We start from the raw sequence: 15,540 nt of genomic DNA, 5'->3' as shown, positions 1-15,540 counted from the left end.
TTGTGAACCTGGCAGCAATATAAAGTATTTATTTAGATAAGCATCTCTTAATGTCAAATAAGATTTCAAATGGGTCTGTTGGACCTCCAAGTGGTCATTTTTATATGACACACACCTTTCCAATTAAGGAAATGGTAACTTTTAAAAAATGATTGTATGATTACATCATAGGCAAAGAAGTTTTGGAGAAATTTGGAAATTGGAAACACTCTTCATCACCATCAAGAAAACTATATAGAACCTCACTTTTGATCAAATTTGTTATCTTCTGAAGCTCCAATGATATATTGTACTGTAATCACTTACAAAAGCAAAAATAAAACATGAATAAGCTCACCGCTTGTATAGTAACTGCATAAGATAGTAAATAAAACAACAAAAACACATTTTCATGATTGGAAATATTTGATCCTGGTCCATCTAAAAAATATGAATAGTCTTGTAGAAAAAAGTGAGCAATAAAATAGATAAAAAATAATCAAACAATAAATATGGAAAATAGTTTATTGGGGCCTGGGCTGACCTTGAGTGCCAGTTCCGTATCTGTGGGGAGCATTTATTAAACCAGTCCTGAATCCCTGGGTTGCCCCTATTCCTGGGACTCCAAATCCTTGTGTGAAGACACTGCTGTAAGGTACAGTTCCACGGTTGAAGCCTAGTCTATAGGGCCTAGTCTGAGTATTCATGAGAATGACTGGATTCATATTTTTGCCTGGTGTGTTAAAGGAGAATTCTGGAGGTGGACTACTTGCTTTAGCTGGAGTAGATGTAGCCACGTTAGAGTTTTCTGCCATCTTTAGAGGTGGCATTGGAATGATGTGATGATCTGAAAGATTCAGCATATTGTTTGCAATAGTTCCAGAGGTTAAGGTTGGCCTAATCCAGTCATCTTTGAAAATCTGAACAGTCAACGTAGACACTAGCGTATACAACCGATTGGTCACGTGAGCAAGTACCATTTGTTCATTAGCATCTCTTCGAATTCTCACGTGTACTGATCCAGCCTAGAAAACAAATGAAGAATAAGCTCATTGCTCCCCTGCACTTGAAGCATATAAACTGTGCAGGAGAGAAACAATATTCCAGTGACGTGATTAAAAAGAGTGACATGCTTTGTTTTGAAAAAATAAAATAAAATAAAGTCAGGTGGGGGGATACATACCAGAGAACCAAATCCCAATGTCCAAAAATGTTCATTTCGTACTTCTAAGACACCATCCAATGTAGAAACCTAATTGAAGACATACAATGAATCACAATATTAGTATTAAAATGCTAATGTTTCTGACAGCTTATTCATAAAGCCCCAAGGGTTGTGTTAATAGAAAAGCTCACTTGGAGTCCAGCCTCCTTGAAATCAATGTGTTTTCTATGTAAACATGCAGAAGATCAACATGTAAGCCTATTTATACTTCTACCAACTGCATTCTTCAAAAGGCTACTCCACTTGGAACACAAGACAGCATCAGATACATCTCATAATATTGATCTGAACATTCTATATTTATATATTAATTTATTAGTAAAGTATTAACAATGTTCTTTTTTTAAAAAAAAAATGTGTATCTATAGCTTCTATAGTATCCAAACTAAAAATGTGAACAAAGTGATCATTGGAAAATTAATGGGAGATGCTGTTTACCAAATCCCTACAAAAAGCACAATATTTCATTGATACTTGTCAGGGAAAGAGGGATTGCTCGGGAGGAGCAGGGGGAGAGAAAGGGGCAAGCTGCAGCTGGGAGAAAAGGGGGGGGGTCGCTGGGATATAGAGAGCAGTTGCCTATAATTTCAACACATTCACCTTCCTCCTCCAGCCCTCATCAGGAATTGTCTCCGGAGGAGGGGGAGATATCAAACACTGTCAGTAGCAGACAAGTGAGTGAGCCGAGGGGGAGGAGGTGCAGACGTCATTTTAGAGTGCCGAGTAGTTGGCTCTGTTGGTGCGCGCAGGAGAACTCGGCAGTCCGGGAAACTGAAACTGATTAAGCAGTCATGCTTCAAGACTCTGTAATTCTTAATGAACAATAAATAGTTTTATAGCTCACCGGGGAGCTGGTCATTTCTCATGAGCAACCCCAAAGGGAAGAGGATCCCTGACAATACTGAAAACTGAAACACCAGTATTAGAAAATAAGGAAATATTGCCTCCTCTCCCTTGGATACACATCCCATAAAAAATATATATTGTGCATGCTCTAGGGCAAGGGTGGCCCTGGTCACTGTATACCAATGTAACATTTTAAACTAACTTACTTCTCTTAAAAGTTTATCAAGCTGTCCAATCACATGAGGTGGTGTTGTCTGAAAAAACAAAAAATACTATTACTTTTTAAAACTGCCAAAGAGGTTTTTTTTCTTTCTAAGTTCTTAAATGACTCAACAATATAAAGACAATAAAAGTGGCTCACTACATGAAGTGGAGCTGCTATGCCAGCTTCCTGGCAGATGGCTTACGTTGCTTAACAGGAGGGAGGGGGGAGAGGGGGCAGGGAGGTTGGCATAACGTAGATGCACCAAGAACACCACTAGATTTGGCTCCGCCAGTGTGTTTGCACCACACTGACCTCCCCGCCACCTCCCACTCTGGTAAGGAATAGCAGCCCACATGCCAGGAAGTTAGCATAGAAAGCCGTTTCTGCTGAGGATGCATTATTGACTCTAAAGTGGGACTCTAAAAAATGACACTGTGTTTCACCTCTTAATAGGCGCGTTCTTTCTCAAGGTTCTAGCAAACTAGCCGTGTTCTCCTCCCAGGATACTCCATTCCATAACCCTCCCCACCCATGCCTCCAGGTTTTCTTTTCTGACTGACATGTATCATTCTGTGGTTGTTGGGGGCCTTGAGCATGCTCAGTTCTCACCCTGTAGGCCCTTGTTTACAATTCAATGAAATATTTTAAAATTTACATTTATTTATTTGTAAAATTTGGAGACTGCTTTCCACCAGATGGTCCCACAACACTAACCCACAGTCTTAAAAAAATACAGTCATGAAGACGAAATGCAAGTAAAAAAAATAAAGGATTACAACAGTAGAGCACTCAAATTCAGAACAAACTAATCAGATCCTCTAAAGACCTAGAAAAGCTCTGTTTTTAACTATATGGTGGAAAGCCACCAGTGATTATGCCAGCCCAGCATAAATTGGGTCCAGTATCATATAGGCAGCTGTTGCAAATCCTGCATATTAGGTGTAATATGCAACATTTTTAAACATTTCATACAGTGAGAGGCTGTGTGTGTTTTTTTTTAAATTAAATGGGTGATGCCAACCTTGGCTACACTGAAAGATGCTATCACAAAGTCACTTCTCTCATTGGCTCACCTGAAGCAATACCTTCCCACTGTAGACGCTCATGGGATACATGGTACCAAACGTCATCAAGGCAATGGCTAGAGCAGAGGCAGTATCTACTGCAAAATAATTACTGAAAGAAACAAGGGTAACATTAGCGGGCACACCTGTTTTTCAGCCTTCGGTATCTATGAATGTCTTCGTTAAATTCATGAGTACTTACTTAATTTCGATTAGCATGTATGTAATGCAAAGAGCTAAAGCCCCCGCGAGGTCAATCAAGATGAAAGGGTTCATGCGTGGAAGAAAGATGCTGCTCAGCCCAGGAATGATCCCACACAAACTAAAAGAAAGCGAGGAATAAGATGGATCAATAGTGGAAACATCCAGTTAAACAGCAACACACGCAATTTATAGGTACAGTGGTGGCTCTTATGGCAGCCCTCTGCAAACAGGGAACTCTACTTGACACAGGTGTGGGCCTTATTGCTGAGGGAAATGATACAAGGGACAGGAGCATAGCTAAATACAGAAATAAAATCAAGGAAAAAGCTGTTCAATTTTAGTTACACATATTTCCTCCAAGCTTTAACTGATAGTGCCCAGTTTCATAAAAGGTTTTAGCCACTGAAATTACACGACGGCCTTTCCAACTATAACTTATTTATTTAGTGGCAGAGGACACACTTTGCATTCAGATGGTTCTCAATTCAATCCCTGGCATGATTTGTCAGTTAAGAGGGTCAGGTGGCACATGCTGGGAAATAGAATTCTGCCTGAAATCCTGGAAAGATGCTGCTAATCAAGTGTTGACAGAATGGAATTTTAGGTAGAGAAATAGTCTGACTTGGTATAAGACAGATTTTTATGTGAAAGTGGACATGGGGAATCATCTTGCTTTTTCATGTATGTATTTTGAGAAACTTAACATGAAGGACATCGCCAGCCACCATATGATCTGATGACGGACAGGACACAAAGGTTATTGGGGAACTCAAACTCTGCTTGATCCTACTCTCACTCATAAAAGGGAGGTGTTTCATGATGTTAACCAGAGCAGAGACAGATGCCATCAAATATCAACCTAGCAAATTCAAAACACTTTCTTATTATTGTGACATTTTCTAGAAACATTTTCCAGGAACCCACTTTTCCCAAGACCAGATGGAAGCATAGGACAGTTGGTTTAGCAAGGATGTCAGGTTTCTAAACCATTACACCAAATGAGAGCAAACACAGACCACCACACTTGAATACTTTTGGAAAATGTAGGAACTATGTACCTTGTCTTCTAAATTCTGCTAATCTCTGCTCAGTAACTCATCTTACAGGGAGGCCATTTTACTAGGGGGCAGAGGGTGCAGGTCAGAGGCAGTCCTTGGTCTTGTCAAACTGCATGACCAGCAAGGCCCATGGCCAAACCCACTATTCCTTCTATATAAACCTTGCCATTCACTGGCAACAGGCGTGGGAAGATTTAGTCCAAGGGCTGCCAGCTGCTGATCAGTAACGTCTTATTTTTGCAGCAGCCAAAAGAAAAAGAAAAAATGCAATGCTGTTCTAGGCTTCATCAATGGAAATATAGTGTCCAGATCAAGTAAAGTAAAATTACCACTCTATTCTGCCTTGGGCAGATCACACATGGAGTACTGTGTCCAGTTCTGGGCACCACAATTTAAGAGGGATATTGACAAGCTGGAATGTGTGCAGAGGTGGGCAACCAAGATGATCAAGGGTCTGGAAACCAAGCCTTATGAGAAACAGTTGATGGGAGTTGGGTAAGTTTAGCTTGGATAAGACTGAGATTGAGATATGATAGCAATGTTCAAATATTTAAAGGGCTGTTACATGGAAAATGGAGGAAGCTTTTCTCCTGCTCTAGATGGTTGGATTTCAACCACTGGATTCAAGTTACAAGAAAGGAGATTCTGACTAAACATTAGGAAGCACTTTCTGACAATAACAGCTGTTCGACAGTGGAACAGTCTCCCTTGGAAGGTAGTGAACTCTCCTTCCTTGGAGGTTTGAAAGCAGAGGTTGGATGGCCAACTGTTATGGATGCTTCAGTTGAGATTCCTGCACAGCAGGGAGTTGGACTAGATGATCCTCAGGATCCCTTCCAACTGTTTAATTCCATGATTCTATTACCATGTCATCCTTTTAACTTACCTCCTACTGAGATCGGCAACATGTTCCTGAAGCCAACTTGTACTTGCAGCTACAAAAAACCCCACCATAGCAAGTATTATTTATTGGAATACTTATGATAGCATGTCAGTCACTAAAACACACAGAAACATATTTTTGAAAACTGCAAGTGCAATTCTATGTCAGGAAAATAATGCAAGAAAATAATGGGTATGTATATATGTTTTTTTGTTCCAGGTCAACTCACTTATTGTGCCAGCATAGCTACAGTGTTCTTTTAGCATCATTACTTTAATAACAGTATTCTGATATTGTAAGAACAATATACAAGACTAGTTTGCACAGGTGTGAGTCAGGGTTCAGTGGCAGGTGTTTCTTAAAACAGTATTCTAAACTATTTCTAGGCTACCTTTCTGGGAAATCCAACATGCCTTACAGAAATAAAAAATGGAAAATGACGAAATGAGCAATGCAAAAGTTAAAATCATCCTATACCCCCCCAAAAGAAAAAAAATCCAATAAAACTTTCCCCCCAGCAACAGTAATCAAAGTCCAGTGAATAAAAAGATCAGACAGAAATACTATAGCTTGACCAGTATATATATGAAACTGAACACTTAAGCTCATTGACATTTAAAACATTTTGATAAAAGGCATTTGCAGGTGTAGACCTTGATAATATGGCGCCATGTGCTAGGCCAAAATTTGCTGCCCTCCCCGCAGCCCTCCTGCGACCTTCCCAAAGCCAGGTAAGGGAGGTGCTGGGCTTTGGGGAAAAGGTGCTAAGGCTCTGAAAGGGTCTTAGAGTCCTTTCGACTCCTTCTCAAAGCTGGGCAAGTGCTGACTAGACTTTGGGAAGGAGGTGGGAGGACTCTAGGACCCTGTCAGAGCCCTCAGGCCTCCTTCCCAAACCAGGCTGTTACTAGGTTTTGAGGAGGCAGAAAAATGGCCCCTTGGCTCAGCAGCATAAGCAAGCCTCATCAACTTAAGATTTACACACCTTCCATAACTGTTTTTTGGATGAATCATCATCTAGATGTGAACAACTGTTACTCAGAGGCATCCACAAGTACATTTGTCAGGAAAAATTGCCCCAGGCTCTCTGGCAAGTAGCATCACTCAGCAAAGAGTTCTCATTGGCAGTACAATTTGGAGAGCATGTTTCTTCTCCACTGCAAATGAGACAACACCACCCATTTCTCCCAGGCCCTCTAGGCATACAAGAAGATTAGGGGGAGAGGAGGAGCTTGGTGGCAGTCAAAAATAGTGGCTAGCCAGAAAGTAATATTGGGTGTTTTTTTTTTGTAAGTAAGTCATATCTCCAAATCCATGGACATTCACTCATTTTAGTTTTAACACATGTATTCATGACGTACCTTCAGAGACATAAGCAAAAGGTTTATTCCTAATAGAAAGCATTGTAAACAGGTTGAAGGAGAGTGCCACAAAGGTACCAACCAACAATCGACCCCTAAAAAGAAGAAATCAATTTGAATGCCATTGACTATCATAATATTCCACCAAGTACTAGTTACCTTAGCCAGTTTTTTTATTTACTAACCTGTTTATCATCCCATTTTTCTTCTTCATTTAGCTACATATAATCAGCTTTTATTGAAATAGAAAACTTATTTCTTTAATCTTATTCCAATGTACACAGTAGAATTACAGTTCTGCTCTACAATATTTATCTATGAGTGTTACATCCTCAGCAGCAAACTCATAAAAATCTTTTTTTTAAATATCTTGCCCCACAACTATGAGAGTTAATTTATAACTACAAATACAACTGAGAGACATTAAATTCAAATGGAATTTTGCCAATGGCCTCAATGTCATGTCAGCGTAAACTTTATTGTTCTGCGTTTAACAATGTAGTAATGCCCCTTTATCCCTGTAATATTTAATTCAATACTTTTGCATATTAAAAGAACTTACGTGTGAATCTCCGGTTGTTCCAGAAATCGTTCAGCACTACAAGACACAATAATAATAGTTTTACAGTTAACTGTTCTTTCAAGACGTCTGTTACAAAGCAATCCTACTGGTGGAACAGGAGGCATAGTAGATCCACATCCCTCTGAGCTCATGCCAGCAGTTTAGAAGATGAGGGATTGCCCATCTTTCTTTTATGCCTCCCTTTGGAGGTTCTCCTTTTAAATAACACTAACACACACACACACACACACACACATATACCAGCCCCAGGGCCTGTTCACTCCCCCGCCCCCACAACCCCTGCCTTGCCTCATTCCAGGACAGGGTTGGAGGACCAGGAGGGTTTTGGATCGGGCAGATCCAATGCCTTCCCCAATCTGTCCCAAGAACCCCTCTCTGCCATTGGATTTTGCTGCTGCAGGGAGGCCCCCATGGTTGGACCTCCCACTCCAAGGATGCACCTCTTTCTCTGCCTATGGAGAGGGAGATTCACAAAATCCCAAGGACCAAAGGATTAGAGCCTTAGTCACACATCAGATGAATGTACACTAGTACAAAGCAGCAAGCTGAGGACTACTGTGTAAAAATTATTATTATTATTATTATTATTATTATTATTATTATTAATTTATTTGTACCCAGCCCATCTGGCTGGGTTTCCCCAGCCACTCTGGGCGGCTTCCAACAAATATTAAAATACATTAAAATACACTGACTTCTAGCATTATTTAGTTCCTCTTGTTACATATCAGTCATAAGTGCAAGCAATATTCCTACCTTTCTTTGAGTATAAAGAGCGCCCCAAGCTGTGCTAGAACCGTGGAAGCAAATACTGCTAGGACTTCAAATCTCTCAAACCTGAAATTTGACAGGTCAAACATTTTAAAATCAATATGGGCAGACAAGTATTCTGATCAGGAAGTAAACTCTTAGCACATTCAGAGGGACTTGCTTGCAAAGCTAAATTATTTGCCCTGTACAATAAACATGTGAGGAAATTATTTTCTCATAGATTGGTTAAAATGGTGTAAGGCCTTAAGGGACCAAATAAAATGGTGCAGGGCAGGGGACAGATGCTGATCTGACCTATAGGTGCATAAGTTGGCAATCCCTGCATTAAAGGTCTCACATCTGAAGCGAATATATATGTTGGTATCAGGCAAAAACAAGGCTAGAATGAAATCTTACACACAATACCATTTTTGCATGCAAGTTCCAAACTTCTTTATATAAATTGTACAAGTTTTCCACATTTTCACAGACAGACTTTGATACATTTTTTTAATTAAAAAAAACCCTTACATGTTTATCACATACTTTAGAACAAATATTTTCAGGAGACATGAAATATCAGCATATCACTTACCCAAATGAATAAGCTGGGCTGGGCTTCTTCATCATTACCCAATAACTTATCAAGCATGTTATTAAGCTATATTAAAAGAAAACAATGGAAATTCAAATACTGTATATACTTGAGTATAAGCCTAGTTTTTCAGCCCTCGGCTTATACTTGAGTGAGGCGGGCGGTGGGGGCAGCGAGAAAGAAGCCCTTTCTCTCCGCTCGTGCCGCCACCTGCTCTCCCCAGTCAACCATTCCTTAAGAAGCATACAAGAACGGTGGTTCTTTACTCTCCCCAGGCAGCTTGTTCCATTCCTGAACTGCTCGCATAAATGCAAACTTGGCAAAGGAGGAAGAGGAAGGAGCAGCCCAAAGGGCTGCTTTCGGGCTGCTCGTTCCTCCTCCTCCTCCACAGCGGCAAAGGTGAACCGGCTTATACTCGAGTCAATAAGCTTTCCCAGGTTTTTGTAGGAAAATTAGGTGCCTCGGTTTATATTCGGGTCGGCTTATACTCGGGTATGTACGGTAAGCAAAATCTAGCTAATACAAACTCATGTTTCCAAGAATTCATTAAAATAAAGTTGTTTTGGCAGTGCAACCGCATACAGAAAGAAAGGAAGAGCAATAAGCTCCATTATGTTCAACGGGTCTTAGTTCCTGGTACGTTGTACTTGGATTAAACCCATTGAAATTGATGGACCCGATTAGTCATGCCCATTAATTTCCATGGGTCTACTATGGGCATGACTAACACTGGTTTTAGATAATAGTATAAAGAAAATATCACATACATTATATGGAAGTGCTACAAAATGAGATGAGGATTTTTTAAAAGTAAAACATACCTGAAAAGATCAAAGATAGTTAGGTAGGTATATGCAGTTAAAGCTGTGGAAAGAAGGTATATACTTTACTCCCACATAAATACACAATAAAGAATGAATACATTGTAAAGAAGCTTCAAGTTCTCCTGCCTGCAAAATATTCCTTTCAAGGGTTAAATGCTTCGTACCATTACCTACATACACCCATGTCTTCTAAAGATACAAGACGCATTTTACAATAGTGGTAGAGAAACTGTGACCCTCCAAATATTGCACCACGACTACTGGTTGCCTATACTTTAAGCTCATATGCTCAGTAGTCAAACTGTGGGTTGCATGACAGCTCAAGGGAAGTATAAGTGCTAAGATTCTGGGACTGCTCCACTGAAGCTGGAAGACAAGCAGCAGCTAAAGCTGTAAGCAGCTACTCCTGGAGTCTCAATGAAGAGACCATGGGCACCATGGTGCCCTCAGAAAAATTGCTCATTTTTTTTAATGTCTGATTTTAATTTGTGGGGCTTGTTTGGTGGGAGGGGTTACCTATTTGGGCACGGTTCCTCTTTTTTCTTTCTTTTTTGCCTGTTCTTTGTTTCAGAGTCTGAATGTTTAGGGATGTTCTGAGGATCACCAGTTTTTCTTCTATGAAATGGATGTATCATGGTGCCCACCAGGGCAGGGCGATATCTGGTTTTCAACACCATCACCAGCTAAACATGGTGATATACTGATATATCACAATGTCTGGAATAAGGATGGAGCAATGTAGAGGTATTGGCTGGCTTCACGGTTTTCCCCACATTGGTGATTTTTGCCAGTGTCTGCTCTTGTGATCTGCTGCCCCCTGCAGGAAGTAGGGAATTGCTGAGCTGGCAGAGTTAACAGGGGCTGCAGGAATCGAGAGAAGCATTGTGATTTTTGCATAGCACATACACACATCATGATTCACAATATATTGGCAGGCCATGTCAAAAATTATGAAACCAATATCACAATATGGACTTCAAGTCAGTTTTGGACGATTTATCAATATATCACCCAGGTCTAGTGCACACAACAGTTTCTTAAATTTTCAGATGTGCTCCCAGGCCCATAAAGTTTGGGGAAGCCTGATCTACTCCACTCCTGTCCTTCAAGTCAATGTGTAGAGCATGGATAGGGAACCTCTAGCCCTCCAGATGTTAGGAACAAAGCTGCTTCATACAAAGTCAGACCATTGGTCCATCTAGCTTAGTACTGTCTACACCAATAGGCAGTTGCTCTCCAAGGTTTCAGACATGAGTCTATCTGTTTGAAGCTGGAGCCTTTTGCATGCAAAGCATCTGCTGTATCACTGAGCTCCCATCAGCATCAAAACAGTGTGGCCCAGGCCCACAAGCGTTTTAGTCTACCAGCATCTGAAAGGCCACTGGTTCCCCATCCCTGGCCTAGAGCAATATGAGGGGTCTGGTTGCCAGGAAACAAAGAAGGCACTAGGTGCAAAGGAGAACCATACATGTCAGAATTATCTTACCCACTCACCAGAGCCACAGATTTAACTTTTTTAAAAAGTACATAACTGCACAAGCCACATAACCCAAGAAGGGCATGCTTTTGCAAAACCTAAGCAAGAATAAAAACGACAACCAAGGCAAAAAAGTGCACAGGGTCATGATCAGCTCCACTCACAAGAAGCAGTCATTATATCCGTGATCCATGCATATTTGCAATGTGGGAAAATGTGCCCCTCTTCAATCTGGACAGTATTAAAAACACAGAAGTAGCTAGCTCCACAGATTTCTAACTACTTTAAGAACTAACAGTGCCAGTGTGATCAAGGAGCATTCATCTGGTACAGACCTGGCAATAAATTGCAAATCCAGACAAAGGCTTACAGACTGTAGGATTATTCTTAATAGGCCCTGCCTCAAGAATACTCCAGGGGAGGAACAACAAGAATGCTCAGACCATTTAAAATACATTTTGGAAGAAGTACATAATAGACACAGTTAGATATCACAAGATGCTCGCAGATCTACAACTCTTCTAATTATAATATGGACTGCTTAAATCTGTTATACATATAGGATTCTGCTTCTTTATATTAATACTATTATCAGTTTACTATGCAGAAGCATTTAAATGCAATAACATAAACATACCTATGCTGTTTGTTGAACTGCACCACATAAGGAGGAAGCCAGTACATACTATGTTTATCGCACCAAACAACAAGATCTTCCATGACTGTAAATGACAATAGTTAAAGTGACTACTTAACAAGGGAATTGCAATAAAGCTTATTTGTCATAAAAAACTTACAATCCTGTAACACATTCACACAATTTTGAATGAGCATTTTACACCACCATTAGCTTTAACATACTTGCTGAACTCAAGAGACAGCAGCGAAGCATACTCTAGACTAGTGGTTCCCAATTGGTGGTCTTTGGACCCCCCCCCCCCCGGAACTGTGTAACCCAGCCAGGGGGTCCTTGGCACCATTCACATAACAAAAAGTACCATAGAGATATCAAAATTTTCAAAAGTAGGGTCTCCATTGCTTGGATTTTGAAAAACAGGGGGTCCACAGTACTTTGGCTTAGTACTTAGCTAATTGTGAACCACTGCTAGTCTAGACCACGTGAGGAAACCTTGGTTCTCTAGCTGTTGCTAAACTATAGCTCCTACAATCCTTGGCCAGTGCCCATGTTTGTTGGGGCTGATGGGAGCTGCAGTTCAGCAACATCTGGTGAGCTAAAAGTTCCCCACACCTGTTCTAGACAGCTGTATCTACACTGCATTCAAATGATCATTCAAAGCCTCAAAATCAATTTATGACCTGTGTTCCTCCCTCCTCTGGCATGCCACTTTCAGTGCAAAGATCCTAGTTTACATTAAGACAGAATTACTCATTACATCCAAACTGGGGAACTCGGGCTAACTAGCATGAAAATAAACCAGGAGAGGAGGAGATGGGCGAGGGAGGAGTATACAGCCAGTGTGCTCATCCCTAACTTCATAAAATCATAGACAGCAAGGAGACTCTCACCAGTTCAGAAAGTAGTACAAAATCACACAACAAATTAAAATCAAACAGGAGTAAATACAGGGAACTGCAGCATAAACATTGTCTGAAACAACATGGCAGTATGCCCCTCTCTTCCAAAAACATTCATTAATGTCGTATATTCTAATGAAAAACAAGTATTTAAAACAAGCAAGCAAAGAGGTATATTTCTCTGAGAAGACATGTAACTATAGTTTTAGTGTCTGTACTGTAAAAGAAAACTTTACCCTTCGATCAGCAGCTACTGATCTAAATTCCTGTGTTAACTTGCCAAGTAGAGACCTCTGTGATTTGCGAAATAAGTGTATTGTCCCCTGCAAATAAAAAAGCAATAGCACAAATCATTGTCAATCTCTTAATTACTGAAACTTCCCATTCCCCCAAATGAGCTTTATTTCTCAACGCTGCCCTTTATTATAAGGTAAGTTGTTTCACCAATGTTACACTGTTGCAAAGTAACACTTACTTAGGAGATAAGTATAAATACAGTTAACCCTGGCAAGCAGGAACAAGCCCAGGCAGGAATGCAGTAAGTGAAGCTCTCATTATCACAGCATCCTGCATCAAGTGTTTGTTTGGTTGTTTTTTATTTATCACATTTCTAACTCATTTGGCCTCTAATAATTTTGAGGTAGTTTTATCTCCACTATATTTCTATAAATTTGGTTAGCCTAACAGATGGTTAGTTGCTCAGGGCCCTACCACTGAACTTTGTGGCTGAAAAGGAGTTTGAACTCATGCATCCTTGTCAAGATTGTCCCCTCAAGTCCAGGCTAGGGTCTCTTTAGTTTAGTAGAAATCTGATACACATTAAACCCGTGGTTCCCAACATGGGGCACACACTCCACAGGGGGGCAATTTGATTTTTAATTCGAGAATGAGTTATTAATAGTTAATGGCCTTTTTAGGCTTCCTCCACGTGAAGAGTTCATTTTTTGAATAAGAATTACATGTCACAAGGCGGGGGGGGGGGGACGACAGGATTTCAGAGATGCTTAGGTGGGGCATGGCCCAAAAAAGGTTGGGAACCACTGCATTAAACTGTTGCTAAATTTTTATACCCTGCTTTTCAAACAAGTTATCAAGTCAGTCCACAGGAGGAGGAGAACCTTTTTATAGGGCATGGGCTTAAACACACAACAGACTTGCTAATGGTTGCAGTTCGAACTGCTGCTAAGGGAACAGCTGCAGGGCCCGGTTCGAAAGCTGGCAACCTCATATGCCTCGCTCCGTAACCACTACACGGCGCTGCCTCTGTGAAGAAGCAGCGTCACGGTGCCATGACGAGACGCAGAGAGCCTGACCTCTGAAAAGTGACGTCAATCTCCGCAGCTACCCAATGAAAGGAAACCAAGCCTTAAGAACTGGCAAGCCAGAACCGGGGTTCTGAGAGGTCTTCGCGCCGCACCGCCGAGCTGCGCGTGCGCGCTGGCTCTCCCCGCGCCAGCTGAGTCTGAGGCCTCAACCGTCGTCCCTCGTCTCCTCCCCGCCACCCGCCACCCACCCCGCGCCCCTCTTCCAGGTGAAAACAGAAGGCAACTCACCATGTTGAGGAACAACTGGCTCCCCAAAGGGGCCGGAAAAGGCTGGCTCCTCCTGTCACCATGGAGACGAGGCGGGAGCCGAAGTAGCCGACGTGTAATTGGCCGAGCCCAGCATAGGAGCAGGAACTGACGCGAGCCTTCGCCCCGGCGCTGCCTCCTCAAGGTGCCGCGGCGCCTTAGCTAGCGTTGTGGCACGCAGGGCGGGGCGAGAGAGAAAAGAGGGCGGAAGGCAGCTGCGCATGCGCCAGCTCTGAATGAAGCAACGGGAAAACTGTCTGGTAAAGCTGGTAGTGTTGCCGCAGCGTTGTTGACGCCCACGCCGAGGAGGAGCTGTGTGCTTTTAGGCGCCGCTGTCGGAAACGTATCACGGGGGAAACCTTCCCTGGCTTTTACACACGGTTTCTCTCTCTTCCAATGTGTTCGTTTATTTATGCATCATGTGTAGTGTACTCCTGTTGTATCCCTCTTTAACCTCGCCGTTTGGGAATGCATTGCAGAGACCGCAGAGAAGGAATGAGGAGCACAGTGTTCTAAGTCAGTGTTAAATCTATTGGTACAAGTGCCACAAGCACATTTAGAGTCTTGCTATGATTATGCTCTCTGCTGTAGAACTATAAACAAATATTGTGCTCTCAACCACCAAGAACAGGCTGTGAACAATTTCAGCCCATGGACATCATTCCAATACTCAATGGGGCAACGCACTGCTCCCACTCTCCGCTGAGCTATGGAAATTCTTGCATCCCATTGTGGTGCACTCTCCAAGGAGGTCCAAACCCCCACTCTTCCTCAGTTGATCCACTGAGAGGTGGCATCAGTTTTCTTTCTAATAGTAATGCCTAGTGCACAGCAATGGGGGTGGAAACTGGATTTAACCCTCCCCTCCAACTAGGTTGGGAAGAAAATTGTGCCCTCCCACACCTTTGCTTAGCAGCAGGGAAGGTTCAAGTTTTCTTTACCATCCAGACACTGGGAGGGAGTTCTTCCTGGTGTTGGGGCAGGGAGTTTTAAACCTCTCCACCCTGACCCCACAGACCATGGAGATGAAAATTAGGCCCTCTCCACCACACCACACAAAGGGTGCAATTCTCATCCCCATCCTGGTCTGGATACATGGAAGGTGCTGGATACATGGATACATGGAAGGTGAGGAAGATGCTGATTAGCCCAATAGGCTGGATGTTTCCCATCCCTTGACCAAGAGATTCTGAAAGGGGAACTTCATAATGGCAAACGTTACCTGAAAAACGTGGTTAGGTTGATAAAACACTTAGATGAAAATATTTAGAGGAGTGTTACTTTTCACATCTGGTAGAACAAAGGTATTAGTTTAATTTATCTACATGTTGCCTGTGACAGGGGCAAGCTTTCAGCATTTGTAATATTAAAATAATCACCCA

At 41.8% G+C, this 15,540-nt stretch overlaps 1 protein-coding gene across 1 annotated transcript; it reads right to left on the bottom strand.

Annotated features, from left to right (window-relative positions):
- On the bottom strand, positions 1-14,315 carry SLC30A6 (solute carrier family 30 member 6). The gene is made up of 14 exons (XM_033144418.1): positions 14,141-14,315; positions 12,824-12,910; positions 11,689-11,773; positions 9,572-9,614; positions 8,751-8,816; positions 8,162-8,242; positions 7,385-7,420; positions 6,823-6,917; positions 5,468-5,516; positions 3,522-3,641; positions 3,329-3,431; positions 2,257-2,304; positions 1,163-1,231; positions 1-1,004 (listed from the first exon to the last, which is right to left on the bottom strand). Exons 1-14 carry the CDS (start codon positions 14,141-14,143, stop codon positions 504-506), a joined length of 1,386 nt encoding a protein of 461 aa, XP_033000309.1. The 5' UTR covers positions 14,144-14,315; the 3' UTR covers positions 1-503.
- Between the last annotated feature and the right edge of the window lie 1,225 nt (positions 14,316-15,540).

The sequence above is a fragment of the Lacerta agilis genome, chromosome 3 (genome assembly GCF_009819535.1).
Source record: "Lacerta agilis isolate rLacAgi1 chromosome 3, rLacAgi1.pri, whole genome shotgun sequence".
In the NCBI taxonomy this organism is placed as follows: domain Eukaryota; kingdom Metazoa; phylum Chordata; class Lepidosauria; order Squamata; family Lacertidae; genus Lacerta; species Lacerta agilis.
Note: the sequence above shows the minus strand (reverse complement) of the source record. Positions and strands in the feature narration are given on the sequence as shown.